Source organism: Choloepus didactylus, chromosome 2 (genome assembly GCF_015220235.1).
Source record: "Choloepus didactylus isolate mChoDid1 chromosome 2, mChoDid1.pri, whole genome shotgun sequence".
Lineage (NCBI taxonomy): Eukaryota > Metazoa > Chordata > Mammalia > Pilosa > Megalonychidae > Choloepus > Choloepus didactylus.
Window position 1 is genome coordinate 59367989 of NC_051308.1, and position 18409 is coordinate 59386397.

At 50.5% G+C, this 18409-nt stretch overlaps 1 protein-coding gene across 4 annotated transcripts in view; it reads right to left on the reverse strand.

Moving 5' to 3' along the window:
• LOC119516029 overlaps positions 1-18409 on the reverse strand; it is a 31549-nt gene that overhangs the window by 3708 nt on the left and 9432 nt on the right. The window contains exons 2-4 of one of the 4 annotated variants that reach the window (XR_005213183.1): positions 14387-14569; positions 14129-14219; positions 8929-10137 (exon numbers count right to left, since the gene is read on the reverse strand). Coding sequence is in view for 1 of the 4 variants with exons in the window: in XM_037812227.1 (XP_037668155.1) it covers positions 10009-10137; positions 14129-14219 (220 nt within the window). In the remaining 3 variants the exon portion in view is untranslated. Of the gene's footprint in view, positions 1-8281; positions 10138-14128; positions 14220-14386; positions 14570-18409 lie in introns of those variants that run through there. The other 3 variants (XR_005213182.1, XR_005213181.1, XM_037812227.1) reach the window with 3 other exon arrangements.

Genomic DNA, 18409 nt, shown 5'->3' on the forward strand with positions numbered 1-18409 from the left:
TGATGGTGGAGATATTCTATATCTGTGCTGGCTATTTAAGTCATTTAAAATAAAATGAAATAAAAAATTCAGTTCCTCAGACACAAGCACCACATTTCAAGTGCTCACTGGCCACCTATGGCTAGCAGCCTCTGACCTGGATGGCACAGGACCAGGCAGATCCTTCTGGGCCTCTCTCTGGGGTTTGATTTTATCCTAAGAGTGATGAGAAGTCACTAAGGGGACATAAACAAGGGGGCGACCAGACCCTCCCACCCCCTGTGTACTGAGTTGACTAGTGTCCCTTCAAAACTCGTGTCCACCTGGGAACTGTGAGTGTGACCTTATTTGGAAATAGGGTCTTTGCAGAGGTAATCAAGCTAAGATGAGGTCAACCTGGATTCGGACGGGCCCAAAATCCAATATGACTATGCCATTTTATAAGAAGCAAATTTGGACACAGAGACGCAAACGCACAGAGAGGAGAACACGTCGTGAAGACACAGGAACGCAGGGAGAAGGCCCTGTGACCACAGGAGGGACATGTCTACAAGCCAGGGAACCCCGAGCACCGCCAGCAACCGCCGGAAGTTAGAAGACAGGTGTGGAACACTTGCTCCCTCAGAGCCTCCAGAAGGAACCAACCCAGCTGGCACTTTGATTTTGGACGTCTGGCCTCCAGAATTTCGAGGCAATGAATGTCTGTTGTTTGAAGCCACCAAGTTCATGCTGATTCATTAAAGATGCCCTAGGAAACCAATACTCCCTGCCTTCCTGCCGCTCCTCGATCCTTGCTTAGGAATACCCAAACTGAAATAAATACTCCCTCCTGGGACCCTTTGTGACTGAACCCACTTCTGTTACCGTTCTTGTCACCCTTCATCATATTTACTCGTTTACATGACCTTGAGCAGCCTGAGGGAAGGGACGTGTGCTATTCCTTTCTGTTTCCTTGCTGTGTGTGTTACTGGTACACATTTGATGCTCAGTAATGTTTATTTTGTTGAACTGAACCCACCCACTGGCTCTGGAACCACTTCCCAGGCCTTTACCAAGCCTCTTGAGTAAGTTGGGCTTGGCTTATGCTTTTCTAATGGCCACTTTCTCCTCTGAACTTTATCCTCACCTCCTGCTGGTAGGAATTCCTCAGAAACACACATGCTCTCTCTGGGCTGCCGTGAGAGCCCAGGGAATCTGTCTTCCTGATTTCCCAAGGGGTACTTACATCAGTAAATCAGAACTGTTCAACCTCCTCCATCCCCTGCCCTGTCCTGGCCATCTCTGGAAAAGCAAATCTAGGAGACAATAATTTGCAAGGATTTGAATAATCAAAGCCTCATAGATGCTCAGTGGTGGTCTCTGTCAGAATCCTGGACCTCCCTGCCCTCAGTGTGCCAGGGCCAGGAATGGAGCACATTCTCATCCTGCTGAGACTGCATACTTTCCCAGGATGGGACTGCAGGGCCATTGTGCCTGGCAGGTACAGAGGGTACATAGGGGGGTCCCAGCCAAGTCAGGAAATGGGAAAAATGAACGGGGTGGGACCAGTGGAGGCAATTCCCCAGCCCTTTGCCCAGCACCCCAATTGCAGGATTGGAGGATGTGGCCACGGATCCCCCTATGCATTAGGGTTGGGGCTAGAGGGATGCCTGGTGCCCATTTATACCAACCCTGCTCTGCTCTGGAAGGAGGTGACAGAAAGGGGTTGGGGTGCAGAGGCCTGGAAAGGAGGGCCTGGATGACTGTAAGGCGTGCTGAGCTAGGCCTGCTAAGGGGCGAGGCCGGGGTGTGCACCAAGGGCTCCCTGACACACCACAACTCTCTCAGAGCTGCCATTCTGGTCTCTCTGGGTAGGGTGGGTGGGGCGGCAGCTGGGGAGGGAGGCAAGGTGATGAATAACAGCGGGGACCCAGCCCGGCCAGCCGGCTGCCATCAGCACCAGATCTGCACTGCGCCTGGCCCCTCTGCCAACCCCAAATTCCAGTTCTGTCCTCCTGATGTTGGCATAACCTGGGTCCTGCCTTTCCATCTGCCCTCTCCGCTTGGCCACCAGTGCTGCTTGTGTCCCCCTGCTAGGACCAGGGCTCCTGGCCTGAGCCCACACATCTCCGTGGGAGCAAAGGCCACTTCTGCACAGATTCCAGGGCACTCCTGGGGGCCAGCCTGGTACAATAAGAAGAACAGGGGCTTTGGAGTCAACTGTTCAAACGATGCCACTGATAGCTGTGTGATCTTGGGTGAGCCACATAACCTCTCTGTGCCTCAGTTTCCTCATTAGGTTAGTAACACCTACCCCACCTGGCTCTTGTGGCCAATAAATGAGGTGTTATATATATAAAATGTCTAGCACAGTGCTCAGTACACTGTAGGTCCTTAATAATAAGCAGAACTTCCCTCCTTCCAGCACCTCCCGGCCTCTGATCTAACTGCTCTCTCTTCTGTGACTCTCCACTTTAGACATATCATTCAGGGCCACATTCCCGGCACGTGGCTTTCCCCCTTAATCTCAGAGACCTCAAACCTTCCTCCCTTCCCTGCCAAGTGGGGCCATACCTCCTTCCAGACTGTCGGCACCCTCTCTCCTACAGCCCTGGCCCCCTCACCTTTTGTCTACAACTGTGGCTCTGTCCTTATTGCCCTTGGAAACCTCAGAATTTGGAGGTGGGGGGACCTCAGACACCATCGAGTCTAGCCCCGATTGATCAGAAGAGGTGGCTGAGTGCAGAGGGTTGTGGTGACAGGGCCTCGTGAAGGTCTGTCACCTGGGGGTTGGGATCCTGCCTCCCTGCCCTGTGCAGGCTCAGATCCCTCTTTAATGGGTGCATGAGGGTGGGGGCTGGATGACAAGCTTGAGCCTTAAAAGGGAAGCCAAGGCTGGAGAGGAGCCCAAGAGGCGGTTCCTGGAGATGTCACTCCTCTAGCTGTCCTGTGCTGGGAGAATCACTAGCCTTTGGGAGGCGGGGCAGCAGCCCAGGGAAGGGCTGTAGGAGCTGCGAACCTGGCAGGAGCTTGGGGTGTGCGCCCAGAGAGCTGAGCAGGCCTCTGTGCTCCCTCCTCTCTCTCTCAGTCACCTGCCCAGCCCCAACCCCAGCCCCACACAGTCCTGATGGTAATTTGGTGAGTCACCCACCCGCGCCTACAGACAGGGCAGCCCCACCCAGGGCAGCTGGCACCCTGGATGGTGTTTCTGTTCTGGGCTGCTGGGCAGGCAGCCTGCCAGGCCACGAATGGGCATTGATGGGGAGCCAAGATGCCCCAGGGCCTTGGGCCAGGCTAAGAACCTGCTGAGTGGCAGAGCCTCCCATCTGCATTGCCCCATCACCATAGTCAGGGCCCCTTGCAGGGATCCTGGGTTGAGGCGTCTTCTTCGTGGGACCACCAGTAACAAGGGACGGGCCTGGATCTCCCACATCTGTGCTCAGTAGGGCCCTGGGCTTCAGGCTGCTCCCAAAGTATCCATAGTCTCCCATCGACTGGGCCTGAGTTGGGGGCCATGACCAGTCACTTGGGCATCCCTCTACCTGGCTGCCTCTTCACCTCCACCTGTTCAAATTCTATCTGCCCTTCACAACCCGACTCAAATTCTACCACCTTCCCCAAAGTCCTACAGGTCCCCAGTTGGCAGCAATATCTGCCTCCTCCAAACTGAGTAATTTGTGCCTCTCTTGGATCCCTTAGCACATTATGTTTTTCTCCCCTACTGAACTGTACTCTCTTTGCATCATCAGCAGGCCAAGTACAGTGCCCTGAATATTGAAATGGCCCAATAAATGTTTATCTGGTTGATTTGCATTCCATTTATGTGTTCTGTTATGACATGCCTATGATCAGACACCCCTTTCGGCACCTTTCTGCTCCCACCTTCCCCCACTCTCTTTCCAGCCATATCAAGATACCAGATGACATCGTCATACCTTGACCTCAGGCCCTGCTGGAGCTGGGGCTGGGCCTGGACCCACCTTGACAAAGTGCCCCATGACAATCAGTGGTTCCATGACACTTGACCCTCCAGCCATCTCTGTTCTTAGCTCTTCCCTCTCCACTGCAGCTGGCAGGAGAGCAGGGTGAAGGGGCAGGGTGGTCAGGCCTGGGACTGGGAGCTCCCAGAAAGCTTAAACCCCACTCCTTTCTAATGGGTCCTCCAGACACGTTTTGCATCTCCCAGTCCTGACCCTTGACTGGCCTGCTTTGGTAGAACTTCTGGCCCCAAGGAAGACCCCAAGTGTGTCCTCTTGCAGGGAGGATTCTGCCCCCTACTCCACTGGCTTGGAAGCTGACTGGCCAAGCAGGAACCACTGGGATTGGGTTGAGTCCCTGGTGGCCCCTGAACCCCAGTTTAAATCAGATATTCCTGATCCACTGCCTTCAGCTCCAGAACTCAGGCTGGGATGGGGTTGGGGTGGGGAGGGTGGGTGTGTGACATTAGAGATGAATTTGCAGATCTAGTAGGAAACAGGGAATACTGGAGACACAGTAATGTGGAAGAAATATAGTCCACAGCTAAGAGATTTGCTCTTTCTACTGTCAATGGAAAATTATATGAGGACTCACACAGAGTGAGAACTTTCGGACGATTTTTGGCCTCTGTTTACATCTTTAATCCATAGAAGCATAATAATGTGTCCCATCTATCTTGCTCTTTACAGTTTACAAAGTGGTTTCCTGTCTTTTCTCTTTTGGGATCTGCCCATCAATTACTTGAGAGAAGTGTTGGCCTCTATTATTACCCCCTGTGGTAGGGATGAGGGGACTGAGGCTCAGGGAGGGAGTGTGACTTGCCCAAAGCCACTGCTGGAGAGTGGCAGGGCTGAGCCCACACACACCACACCACACACACCACATCCACCACAAACACCACACTACGCACACCACACTACACATACCATGCACACCATACCACACACACCACACTGTGTACACCACACACACCATGCACACCACACACACACACCACACACACCACACCACAAACACCAGACTACACACACCATGCACACCACACCACACACACCGTGCACACCACACACACCACACTACACACACACCACATACACCAGACTACACACACCATGCACAGCATACCACATACGCCACACTATGTACACCACGCATACCATGCACACCACACACACCACACCACAAACACCAGACTACACACACCATGCACACACCACACACACCACACTACACACACCACACCACATACACCAGACTACACACACCATGCACAGCATACCACACACACCACACTATATACACCACGCACACCATGCACACCACACACACCACACCACATGCACCAGACTACACACACCATGCACACCACACACGCCACACCACACATACCACAAGACTTATCTGGGGTAGAGAGAGTTTCTGAAGTAAGTGCACAGGCTTCAGGGACACTAACACCGGAACTCTCTCAGGCTCTTGGCATGAGCTGTCAGCCTGTCTCAGCAAACCCACTCAGTGCCAGGCTGGGTGGGGGTGTGAGACCCATGGCTGGACGGAGTGGGAGGAGGGCAACAGCAGGATGACACAGCCCCTCAGCAATGGCACCACGCAAGGACCAGCTGGCTCCTGCCCAGCATGGGGCAGCCAATCTCTCACCCTCTGTCCCTCCCCTTTCCCCATCTGACTTTCTGTTTGGTTTCGATTCCTATCAAGAAAAGAATGATGCCCCAATGGCTCTGGGAAAAGTGAAGTGGCCATGGGCGCCGTCACCTCTTCACCAGGAGGAATTTAGGGAGCCAGTTAGGTCTCTGCCAGGAAGTTGGAGGGGCCCAGCCTCTGACAACTGCCTAGCCTCTGGGCCTGGCGGCCGTCATTCTCATCCTTCCCCACTTCATGGGATGGCTTTAGGCAGTCAGAGAAAACATAGCCACAATTAAGCACAACAGGAAAACAAAATAGGACTTGGTCTTTCTAAGAGGTCTTTCATTCTGAGAGCTCAGGCAGTTTTATGAGCCTTGGGAGGCCCCCCCCCCATGCCCCCTTTACAGATGGGTAAATTGAGGTGCTGTACACGAAGAGAGTCAGAACAGGTCTCTGGTTGAGTTATGGGTCAGTGCTGGTGGCCAGGAACTTGGCTTTAAGGTCCATCTGGCTCCCCCACTTGGTTGGGTCCTCCAGACTTCACCAGAATGCCTTGTGTTTTTTTGTTTTGTTTTGTTTTTTAAAAAGTCCTCAGGATTTGTTGTATCTTCTTGGAGATAGTTAGAATGGGGCCCAGCCCGCATCTCTAGCCTGACAGGAAGTGGGGTGTCAGGGGGAGAGGTGGATGGAGGAGAAGCATGAAAGGTGGGTATTGAGGTAATGAAAGCACTGCCTGGGAGCCTTGCACCTCTCTCTACCTGGTACAAAGCTGAGCTCTGGGCCTGGCTTGACCACCAAGTTGCTGTGTGACTTTGGACAAGTCATTTGCCCTCTCTGGGTTTCAGTTTTCTGGCTCGTAAAATGAGGGGTTGGAGTAGATGCTCCAAGGCAGCGTTTCTCACATCTTAATGTGCATCGAATCACCAGGCAAACGTGTTAAAAAGCAGATTCTGATTCTGCAGGTCTGGGGTGGGGTCTTAGGCTCTACATTTCTAGCCAGCTTCCAGGTGGCATTAGGGCTGCAGGTCCTCAGGCCACATTTTGAGTAACAAGCCCCCAAGTCTCAGGGTTAGTCATCTAACCAGGATCTGTAAAACGCCATCATCTCATTGTCACTGCCTTCCCTAGAAGGCTGTTTGACGATCAAATAGGCTAATGGGTGTAAAAGTGCTTCGTAAGCTGTAAAGTACTGTCCAAAGATGTTTTTTTAAAAGATCACCCGTCATATGATTAAGGTTTGATATTTGGAGCCAAAGGACTCAGTTCAAAATCAAGTTCTAATACTCTCCCGAACTAAGGACCTCAGAGGAAGACTTCATTCCTTTGAGCCTGTGAAATGGTAATAATATAATTGACCTCACAGACTTGTTAGGAGGATTAAATAAAATACGATCATTGAAACAGCATAGAAGATACTGTACCCAGGAGATACTCAGAAATCATTCTTCCTTGTAAGCAACATCCCACCTACAGGAGCCTCTGCTGATGTTTCCACCCTCACTGGTTCTTTTCTCTCCCATCCTGGGGTCCAGCTGCCCAGGTCATGACATAATGGTCACTTTGATTCTCTATTCACCTATGCCTGGGCCCCAAGGTCCCACCCAGGCTCCTCCAATTTCCTGCTGTCCTGGAGGTGGGACCACCAACTCCCCCTGCCCAAATCTCCTGAGAGAGCTTAGCCCCTGCGCTTGGAGCTGCCGGGAGCGCTTGCCTCAGCTACCACCACCTGGAGTTTGGGGGGTTGGGTGGGAGGGAGGCCAGTTGGCTCAGATCAGAGGGATTTGCATTTCATTTCCCTTGGGAAATTGTGTGCCGCCCAAAGGTGCCTGGGGGAGTGGCAGCCAGTTTCCATGGTGATGAAGCTCTGTGGCTGTAAGCACGGTAGAGGGAAGGTACAAGGCCCACTGCAAGCTGGGGGCTCGCTCCCAGCCTCCCAGTCCTCTCCCAAGCCTCGCCCCCTCAGCAGTGTTTCTTTTCTCCTCTACCTCCCACTTCACCGCAGCATCCCACCCTCTCCCGTAGTATGAGCCAGCAAGATGGGCCCTGGGATAGCCAGAAGCAGCTGTGTGCAGGCCTCTGGAGAGGGTTCCAGGGGAAGACTCTCTCCCAACCCATGGCAGTGTGAAGTCTGGTTATGCCTAAACAGAACAATTACCCTAATTGCTGTTTGTGCTAATTATGCTGTCATCATCGGTCCTACAATGGGATGGGCATTACTCACCCCCAGCTGGCCATGGAGCAGCAGCCAAGCCACTGGACAGGGTGCTGGGGGTCCAGCACCCAGCTCACACAGTTCCCCAGTGCCCAGCTGAGTCCTGTTTGAGCCAAGATCCACCCTGCACCACATTTCAGGTCTTTGGGGGTCTTTGACCAGTACTGGGATATCTTTTCATTTCTAGGTATAAAGGTTTGGGTCTGTGGGGGTATAAAGTTTACATAATATACCTAAATGTGCAAAAATAAAATAAGTAAATTGACCTCATTGTCTATGTCCAATCTTACTGAACTCTCAATGTCCCTTTCTGATAATGGTGCACCATCAGTAGCAGAAAACAAACCAAACTTGGCCCTTCAAGGTAGCTCAGATGCTGATTTATAAGAATATCTTTTGGATTAATTCAAAGTCACCTGGGTGGGAAGTCAACTCAAAGCAGAAACTCCCTATCAGGGCTGTTCCTCCCCATCTCAAGGGAGCTGCCTCCCCTTCCTCCTGCTTGCACCCTCATGTTACTGGGGGAGTGGGGGTCTGCACACTGCCCTCCACCCTCCCGTCTCAGAGCCTTCTGCCATGTCTGAGACGAGGCACTGGGATAGCTCCCGAGCCCTGGCTGTGACAAGAACCCCACCTCAGCTTGGGTGTGCCACCCCACAGGTGCCTGGTGCTTTGCTTGCCCACTGGCGACTCTGGCTATCTGCCTACCAGCACTCTCTGCTTCTTCTGCAACTTCCTCAGGGACACACAGGGCTTTCCAGAAGTCCTGCATGCCTTGCAAAGGCCATGGGGAGCCAGGGGCCAAGAGCTCAGGCTCATCTCTCTAGTTGCTTCCCTCAGGCATTTGTAATCTACTGCCCCATGTCTTTTTGGATTTGGCCCCACGGGGACCACCAGACTCTTCTGAAGGGCTTGTAATTTTCTAGGTGTATATCCTAAGAAGCTAGGAGCAAGACTCCTGCACAAGGATCTCACACCAAACCTGTCTGGAAGTTCCTACCCCTACGTGACACCCCCTCCCTCCCACTGTCTGCATCTGATGGTGGTGGGGAGGAGGGCAGTACACACATGTCCAACTCTTTTACCCTCCTTCCCCTGCGTTTTCTGGGCCCTCTCCAACCTAGAGAAGGGCTTTTTCCTACCTCTTCCTGTTGGGTGGAAGCGTCTTACATCATCCCCTCTTACATATCCTTCCTGGGCTTAGCCTTAATGACAGAAGAGCTTCAGGGAAAAGAAGAAAAAAAAAAAAATTGGATAACTGCATTAGATCATGTGAGATTTGAAAATTAGCAACCAAAGAAAACTCATAGCAACCTGGGGTAGAGGACTGAGCTGGGACTTAGAGCCAGAAGACTGGTTTATGTCCCAACATGGCTCTTTTCTAGCTCATTCTGTCACAAAAGGAGATGCTGGAGGCGGGTCTTGAAGGATCTGTAGGAATTTTCTAGGTGGAGAGAGCATATGCAAAAGCGGAGATATAGGAACAGTTTGGGGGGATCTTGGTGATGGGGAGGGCTGGGACAGAGTTTGGCCGCTCTTACATGCCAGGTGAAGGAACGTGTGTGCGGGATCCAGCGGCCAGGAAAGTGTCATGGGACATCTGGAGCTCTGGGCCACCTGGCTCTTTTTAGAGAACTATCCCCTCTCTCCAATTTGCAGCAAGAGACAGTAGCAGGAGGCTTGTGCTTTGAACATGACTTGGCCCCCTGGTCATTGTTGATTGGTCCAGCCGTACCTAAACTGCTCCAAACGAAGTTCCCTGCACAGGGGATCGGGACTGAGCAAGGGTGGGCCTCACTGGGAAGCGGGAGACCTCGGTGCACTGTGCCGCCTGGCAAGCAGAGAACCCCAGCACAGAGACACGAAGCAGACACAGCGAGGAGAGAAGAAGGATGAAGCGAGAGTCTGGGCAAACTTCTAGCCCCTGGTCCCAGCCACTCCTCTGGCCTTGGGCATCCTTGTCTTGGGATTCATGATAACTCATAGAGGATTCTGTTGATCAGGGAGGGGCCTGGTCCACGGAGAGTAAAAACAATGATGACAGCACCCCTCTTTCCAGGTGAGTCCACACATACTAGCTCACATGGTCATGCTTGGCTCTCCTGGGCACTTCCTATGGACAGTGAATCATCCTGGGTCCCGGATGTGGGAGAGTTCCTGTGGAAGGGGACCGGACAGCGATGGAAAGAAGGACGAGGTGACCTGTGAAGACCTTATGGTGGTCAGAAGAGAACAGTCCTGCTGGTGGTGACAGGCCAAAGCAGATGTGGATTAGCTCTCCCCCAGGCTGACATGCCAGTTCTCTGAGCTTCTACCAGAGGGGGGAGGCTGCCAAGTAGAGGGTTCAAGACCTGCAGAAAGAGTGAAATGGTGCAAGTTCTGCAAAAGCTCCTGGGCACAGGCCTCCCCCCCACCCCCCACCTTTGGGGAGACTCTGGTCGTTTCCACACATTCCTCCAGCCCAGTTTCTCATCACTAATCAGGCCACTTTATCCTAGCGGATGGTCCTCAAACCAGAGAGCATAAGTATCCTCTGGCAGTGCTTCTTCTAAAAGGAACCCACCCAGGTCTGGGGTGAGGCCCAGGAATCTGAGTCTTTAAGCTGCATACCAGGTCCAGTTAACTCTGATGCAGATCCCCCTTGAGAAACACTGCCTGGTCTTTTCTCCCCTGTTCTCATTTCTATCTGTACCATTTCATCCTCTTATTCCCTTTACCAGGAATACCGTCTTGATTTCTGTCTTCCAAGTCCCTTCCTATTTCCCTTGTCTCTTCTCCATCCACCACGTCTCCTGAAGGCCAGTGTGGGCGGCATTGGGGTTCTGTGGGCAGAGCACAGGCTTTGGAGCTGGACAGGTTGGGTTTTTGTTCCCGTCATGGAAGTTCACAGTGTCCCTGGGGTAGTTAACTTCTCTGAACTTCAGCTATCCCCTTCCCTGTAAAAAGAGACTAAAACTAACTTGTAGGGTATTTTTGAGAGGATTAAATGGGAAGAGAAGTGTAAAAGTGCCTGTGACAGCATAGGTATTTAATAAATGGTAGTTTTGGTTTGAATTATTCAAAAAGGTTCTTCCTGACAGGGTAGGTGTGAGGTGTGGGACTTTGCAAAGCAAACTCTGCACCCAAAGAAGATGGGATAAGCAAAACCCCATTTCTACATGGAAATAACTAACCCGAAGGATTTTGCTCCTATAAAGTTAGTATAAGTTATTGGCAGGCACATTCTTGGAATATGGCAGGTTATGTTTTATGAGTTACTTCAATTTCTCTTGCTGTAATTTGAGCACATTTTCTCTTGTTTTTTTCTTCAGTAAGCAGCCAGACTGCTATTCCGAATCCTCTGTGATTACAAAAAAAGTCTTTCAGGGCTTGAGGACTTACTCTAGCTCCAACTTTTAGTTGGTCTAATCAAAACTCAGACATTCAATTTGGTGTGGCTGTGCCCAGCAACTTCCCAGGGAATAGCAGTGAGGCTGGAGAAGAATGAAACGTGGCCCTTGTTTCTGAGGAGGCCACAGGCATGAGGGCAAGATTTACGCAATCAGACGATCCAAGGAACAAGGCAAGACCAATGTGATTCATTTGTGTTATACCCAAGCAAACAGAGGGTGTGGACAGAGCTGCCCACGTTAGCACAAGCAATATAAAAAAGAAATAGCACAGCAACTATGAAAACATACCAGGGGGTAGAGGGACAGGAAGAAAGCAATACAGTGTGAAAACGATGGTTGAAGGATCCAGTCTGGAAGAAAGCCTAAGCTAAAACAGAAACAGATTCCTCACTTGAGTTTCACATTTTAGAATATGCTAATACGGTGTGAGTTCAAAGACTAAACGATTATAAAATTGAATGAGATGAAAAGGGATTGCAGGGTTAGCAAAACAAATGGAGAACCAAATACAGTGACATAGCTGGTAAGCGATTTTGAAACAACCACATACAAGGCTGAAAATAGAATGGCATAAGGACAGGCTTGAGACCATCATAATCAACACACAAAAAAAGAGACAGACTGGAGTGATTAGAGAGAATATAATCGGTTTGGAGGACAAAAAAAAAGATTAGCTAATATAACAGTATTAATATTCCTACAGTTGAGAACCAAGGGAATGAAACAAAAAAGACATTCAGGAATATAGCACAGAAAACTTTTCCCTTAAATAAAGGGAGAACGAAACTTGCAGACGAAAAGGGCATGTGGCCTGCCAAGAAAAAAAGAGGCAATGATCAACACTGAGACATATCCTGTCTAAGTTATTGAACTTCAAAGCATAAAGAATTTTTCAGGCATCGAGGCAGATAAAAACAAGTCAGTACAAGCAGGAAAACCCGAGTTAGCCTCAGATTTCGCCACATTCAATGGCAAAAGTGAACGAAGTAAGGGCCGCAAAATACAGAGTAAAAGAAATCAGGACCCACGAACCCTGCACAAAGCATGCTGTGTTCAAGTCTCAAGGCAACAGGGCATCTTCAGACGTGATGAGTCTTGAAAGTACTATCTGACAATAAAATCCTCAAAGTAATTCTTTGAAGAAAGGACTAGTGCTAAGCCTTGCATCCATTTAAATATAAAATTGTTGCAGAGCAAAATGTAAACACTTAAAAAAATCCAACAGAATGAAAATGATGTAAGCAACAAAACTCAGGAGGTGGGAATCTGGGAGGTGGGATGACATGCAGCATGCTAACCATCTCATCTCTCAGAGTAGGGAGCTGATCACACTGTCTAAAATGAAAGCATAATTTAAAAAAAAACAATGACAATCTCTTAGTGATTTTGAAAAATGATTTATTTTCTTATCCATAGAGGGGTCTTATAGGTACAATTGTCTCTTGTGATTAAGAAACACCTGTCCAAAATTGAGCAATGCCTTCACTTTATTTTCCATTATTTTCTGTCACATATAAGTTAAAATAAACTTATTTTCAGTTTTTCAAAGTAGTGATCCCATTCTTATAAAATTATTTGTTTGTATCTCCCTATCTGTCTGTCATCATCATCTATCTACCATTTTATCTGTATTATGCTTAGAGATACACTGAGATTAATGCAGCAAATATTTAGGCTGGTTATTTCTAAGTGGTGGGATTTGGGGTGATTTATTACTTTCTTCATTGCATATTTCTGTGTGGCTTGAAATTTTATAAGAAGCATGTGCCATTTTAACAAAATCAGCAAAATCCTTGCTTTAAAAGCATTAAAGGAAAGGTTAAAGTGAGCGTTGCAAAACTCAGTCCTGGAGGAGCAGGGGTGGGCACCGTGGGCTGTCTGAGGGTCAGAGAGAGAACCTAATGGAGGAACATGCTAGATGGACGCACAAAGCACAGGTCTTTGTGGGTAAACTGGGCACTTTAGTGCAGCAGGGAAGCCAGATGGCAGTGATCAGACTTGGCTTTCTAGGGCAAGAGGAGAATACTGAGCAGAACTCAGGGGAAACATGTCCCAGGTGGAGTGTGGAAGGTCCCATACAAAGGCTCTGAGGTAGGATCTTGCAACAGAATATGTGAAAAAAATAGGGAGTGGCACTGAGGCTGGACAAGGAAGGTGCAGTGATTGGTACCAGCGGGTCAGAGGTGGTGCCTGCCACCCTGTGCCACAAGAGGCAGGGTCTTGAGCCCTGGGGACCAGCTCTCAGCAGCAGGGAACATTGCTGGGGAAGGGCTGTGGGCCCTTGCTGGGGATCCCCAGCTCAAGAGGGGAAGGGATCAGGAAGACTGAGGTCGCAGCAGCAGGCAAAGATGGTGTCTACACTCGCCCACACCTGGTGGGCATGAGTCTGAGTTCTCCATTGGGGTCATGCTCCCAGACGTCATAAATGAATCTACCTGCTGCTTTTGCCTCCCAAAAGGTCATTAAGACATTAATTACACAGACAAGTGGTAATAAAATGGTCTCGGTCTTCCTCATGTTCCCCAGAGCCGAGGGCCTTGGGACCCATAACCCAAGGGCTTCGACATCCCAATTGGAATTGGTCATTGTCGGTCACCAGAACCTAGCGGCACAGGAATCCCTGCCTCACAGCCCAGCACCACCACCTGCTCCACCTTGGCGGAGCCCTGCAGCCTCCTGGCCCTAACTGGCAGGGGATGACTGATTCTAGGCCTGAATCTAGGGGAAGCTTCTGGAGGGGCTCAGAATGCCTTCAGAGAACACTGGTCCTTCCCCCATTACCATTTTGCCTTTTGAAGCCCTTTCCTTCCCTCTCCTCTGGATGGGATTCCCAAACCCCACTCCCACTTTGGAGACCCTGCAAACTACCTCATGGGGTAAACTGTAAGCTAAGAGTACAGGCTTCTTGAAGTCCAATACATTTTATTTGAATCACAGCTCTGTCACTTACCAGCCGTGTGACCCAGGCTGAGCCAGTCAGCCTCTCAGAGTCCCAGTTTCCTCGGACATCAAATGGAGATAATGTTATCTTCTCCATATACCTGTCGGAAGGATCCAATGAGTGCAGATTATATGTACCTCACAATGCCACACCTCTTCCTCCACCCCTTCCCTATTGCCATGTTCACTGATCTCCTCCCACACCCTGACCCCTCCTCCAGCTGGAGTCCAGCTGGTGACTGAGGACAGTTTTTCTCCCTGGGCTCACCTGCTTCACCAACTCTGCTAGGCTTTGAGTCTAGTGTAAACACTCGGTCTCTGAATCTGACCCCATGCACAGGCCTTTGGCTTGGGCCCCAGAATTCTGGCCAGTCAGGAAAGTAGGGCTGGGGCTGCAGGCTGGGCAGAGCCTAGGACTCCAGAGTGGGAGGGGGTCCAACAAAAGACACACCTAGATTGCCATGGTAGAAAAGAAGTATAATGTGAGCCACGAATGTAATTTAAAATGTTCTAGTAACTATAGTTTAAAAAAATAAACAGGTGATATTAATAATACATTTTATTTAACCCAATATATCCAAAATATTATCATTTCAACCTGTGGTCAATATAAAAATTGAGAAAGTTTGCATTTTTGTTTTCATAAGACATGCTCAAAACCTGTGCTCAAAAGCCACTTGTGGCTAGTGGTTACCACAATAGACAGCACAAATCTCAGATGGAAACCGAGAGCATCACGGTAAGGAGACTGGGGAGGGCAAAGGAGCACAGTGAACCACTCAGTCATTTGTTCTTCATCCATCCATTCCATGCCATGAGCACCTCCTGCTTATTCCACAGGGTTCTGTGCAGGGGCCCTCCTGCTGGCGTGAGGCCAACTGCCCCTCTCTTGCATCCTGGACTTGAGCCATCTCCTCACATTCTTCCCCACTTCCAGGGGCAGCTCTGGGCTAAATGGTGCCACATCAAGCCCAATCCTGAGCCCTGCTCCAGCCAACCCTGCTCTCTGCAGGGCCCATAGTCGGGGGAAAGGGAAAAAAGGGAAGAAAAGGGAAAAAGAAGAGAAAAACCTCCTCTGGGTTTTGGGGACAGGGTATCTAGCCCCAAATCTCCACCCCCTGACTTCATTCAACAAATATTTACTGTGGCATCCCACCAATAGGCCTGGGGAAGAGTGATAAGTGGGCCAGACAAGCCCCTGCCCTCACAGGGGGCAGCAGTCTGTCTTGGTGTTCGGGAGGCTTCACATTAGTCCGAAAAGAGCGAGAGACCCCAGGGAGGACTGGAGAGACCTCCAGAAGAACTCCTCATCTCCTGGCTTTTCTTTGCTCAATGAGCAGTGGGCTCAGGAATCCATCCAGTCCTCTACTTTCTCCACCTTAGTCCACCTGAAACAGTGCCTTTCACCAGGGCCCAGGTCCCCACCAGGGAAGCTGGTCTGCCCCGTCAGGGAGTTCCTGAAACAAGGTATATTCCCACGTTCTGCTGTCCTGGGGGTGGGAAAGCAGAACAGTCAAGCTTCCTGATGACAACAGTGTCTGGGCAGGGACTAGCCCCCTTCCGGCCATGACACAGACTCTGCACTGCATGCCTGGCATGCTTGCCGGGTGACTGTCAGGGTGATGTAAATCTCCCAGCACCACGGACGTCCATCTAGACCGGGATCCTCCAATGCTGCACACCTCACTGTGACCAGACATTCCTGGATAGAGCGGGGTTTCTACCAGCAGTCGGTTGTGTAATCCTGGACAGGTGACTCTCCACTCTGAGCATACATCCTTCCTCATCTGTAAAGTGGGGGTAACAACACCTGCTTTGTGGGATGGCTGTGAGAATCAAATGAGATTACGGGCACAAAGACTCACAGCCCACAGCAAGTATGCTGTCGATAGCTGCTTCCTCCCTTGCCCTTCTTTCCTGCCCCATGAGGGACAGCCTGCCTGCCTGTGCCTCCCAGGAGGCGGCTCTCTCTGAAGTCCCATCAGCCTGAGACTTCAAAGTGTGTGATGACACCCGAAGATCTTGCCTGGGGCCACCTGCAGCCAGTGTAGGTGGGGTTCTGGGCCCCGCATGCCCAATGCCGTCCATATGGCTCCATTTTTATTGTTTTATGTATTGGGATTCCCAATATCATTGTTTGAAATAGAATTTTTGATAATCCCAAAGTCTGAAAAATCACTACTTTAACTTCCTCATTTTATAGATTAGAGAAACGAAGGCCCAAGATTACAGAGCAAATGGGGGGCAGAGACTAGAACTGAATCCAGAGCCCTTACACCCACAACTGGGCTAACTCCAGCCCTGGAGCAGGAGGCTGCTAATATAACGGGTCAGCATACCACAGCCTCTCCCAGGGGCAGAGTGTTTGGAATCAAGCCTCAGCTGTCCACACCCAGTGAACAGAAGGAAACCTGGGGCTCCCGACCCCCCAGACCCAGTGGCCCAGGGAGTCTCCCAATGCAGTTAGCCGTGGTTAGAGGCAGAGGTGGAGGTGCACAGAGACCATGCAAGTGGGTTCAACCTGGACCTGTGAACTCAGTGGGGCTGCCCCAAACCCAAAGAAGTCTTTGGACACAGGCATAGGCATCCAGAGACCCACTCTACCAGAGAGAGAGTGTGAGGGGTCCCTGTGTACGGGGCAGGCAAGTCAATCAGCAAAAGCACAGGGGACACACCATGTGCAAACGGTCAGTTGGCCAGGTGTGGCAGGGATGCAAAGGTGCTCCCAACCCAGGCCCTGCCCACAGGTTAACAGTTACAGGATGACGGGGTCTGCTGTATCTTGACTTGCATACATTCATCTAATTCACCAAAAGTCTGTGCTTTCCAGATCAAAACCACAATGAGATACCACATCACACCCACTAGAATGGCTAATATTTTTAAAACAGAAAATAACAAGTGTTGACGAGGATGCAGAGAAATAGGAAACTTTGCACACTGTTGGTGGGAATGTGAAATGGTGCAGCTCCTGTAGAAAACAGTTTGGAGATTACTCAAAAAGTTGAACTTAGAATTACCATATGACCTGGCAACTCCACTTCTAGGTATATGCCACAGAGAACTGAAAGCAGGGACGCGGGTAAATATTTATACACCAGTGTTTAAGCAGCATTACTCGTGAGAGCCATAAAGTGGAAGCGGACCAAGTTGGATGAATGGATATACCAAATGTGGTGTACACAATGGAATATTATTCCACAGTAAAAAGGAATGAAGTCTGGATGCGTGCTACTGCACGGATGAACTTTGAAGACCTCAAGTTGAGTGAAACAAGTCAGACACAAAAGACACTGTATGATCTCACTTACATGAAATGACTAGAGTATGCAAATTCATAGACTGGGGTGGGGTGCAGGGCAGGGTGAGGGAATGGGGAGCCAATCCTTAATGGGTGCAGTTTCTGTTTGGAGTGATAAAAAGTTTTGGTAATGGATGGGGGTGAGGGTAGCACAACGTTGTGAATATAACGTCACTGAATTGTATGCTTGAAGATGGTTAAAATGAGAAATGTTACGCTGTATATACCGTACCACACACACACAAAAAGGGCTGTGCATTTTGAGGTGTAAAATATACCTGAATGACTAAAAAGTAATCATCAGGAGACAGATGTAGAGGGAGGGAAATTGGGAACTGGGACTACCAGACAGGTAGGGTACCTCTTTACAAAGGTGGACTGAAAAGCCAGGACGGCGCCGAGCGGGTGCTGCTGTCTGCGGGGAGCCCTGGGAGGTGAGGGATGTGTTCTCTGGCCAGAAGCCGAGGCCGGACACACCCACTGGTGTGTGCACATTTTTGCTAGAATCTGGTCTCCACAGAGGCCTCGCTCCAGTCCAGAGGCCACCCCAAGACCCGCACCTTGTCATGATCAGGCTACCTCCTGCGCCCCTTCCTGGGTCCTCAGCTCCTCCCTTGGTGCTTGGAGTGAGGGCAGGAAAACTTGCCCCCAAGTTACACGATGAGGGATTTGTCTGCCTGTGGCTTCACTTCCCTACAGTCCACTGATTAGCCTCCCTTCTTCAGAGGGCCAAGGGCCCCGGGACCACTGCTGGCTGGGGAAGCGAGGAGGCTGTCCCACAGCCACTGCAGAGAGTGGCTCCAGAAAGCCTCCCTGGGAGCTGCGGCCGCTCCAGATGACAGGGTGTGAGCCACCACCTGGCTTGGGGAGGCAGGCTGGGAGCCATGTCTCATCGCTTGGGAAGCCAGGTTCAAGCACTGACAGCTCCCCTGATGCCGCCAGGGCAACAGCAGGCTCTCACGGGGCTCAGGGCCAGCACCCACTGGCCGG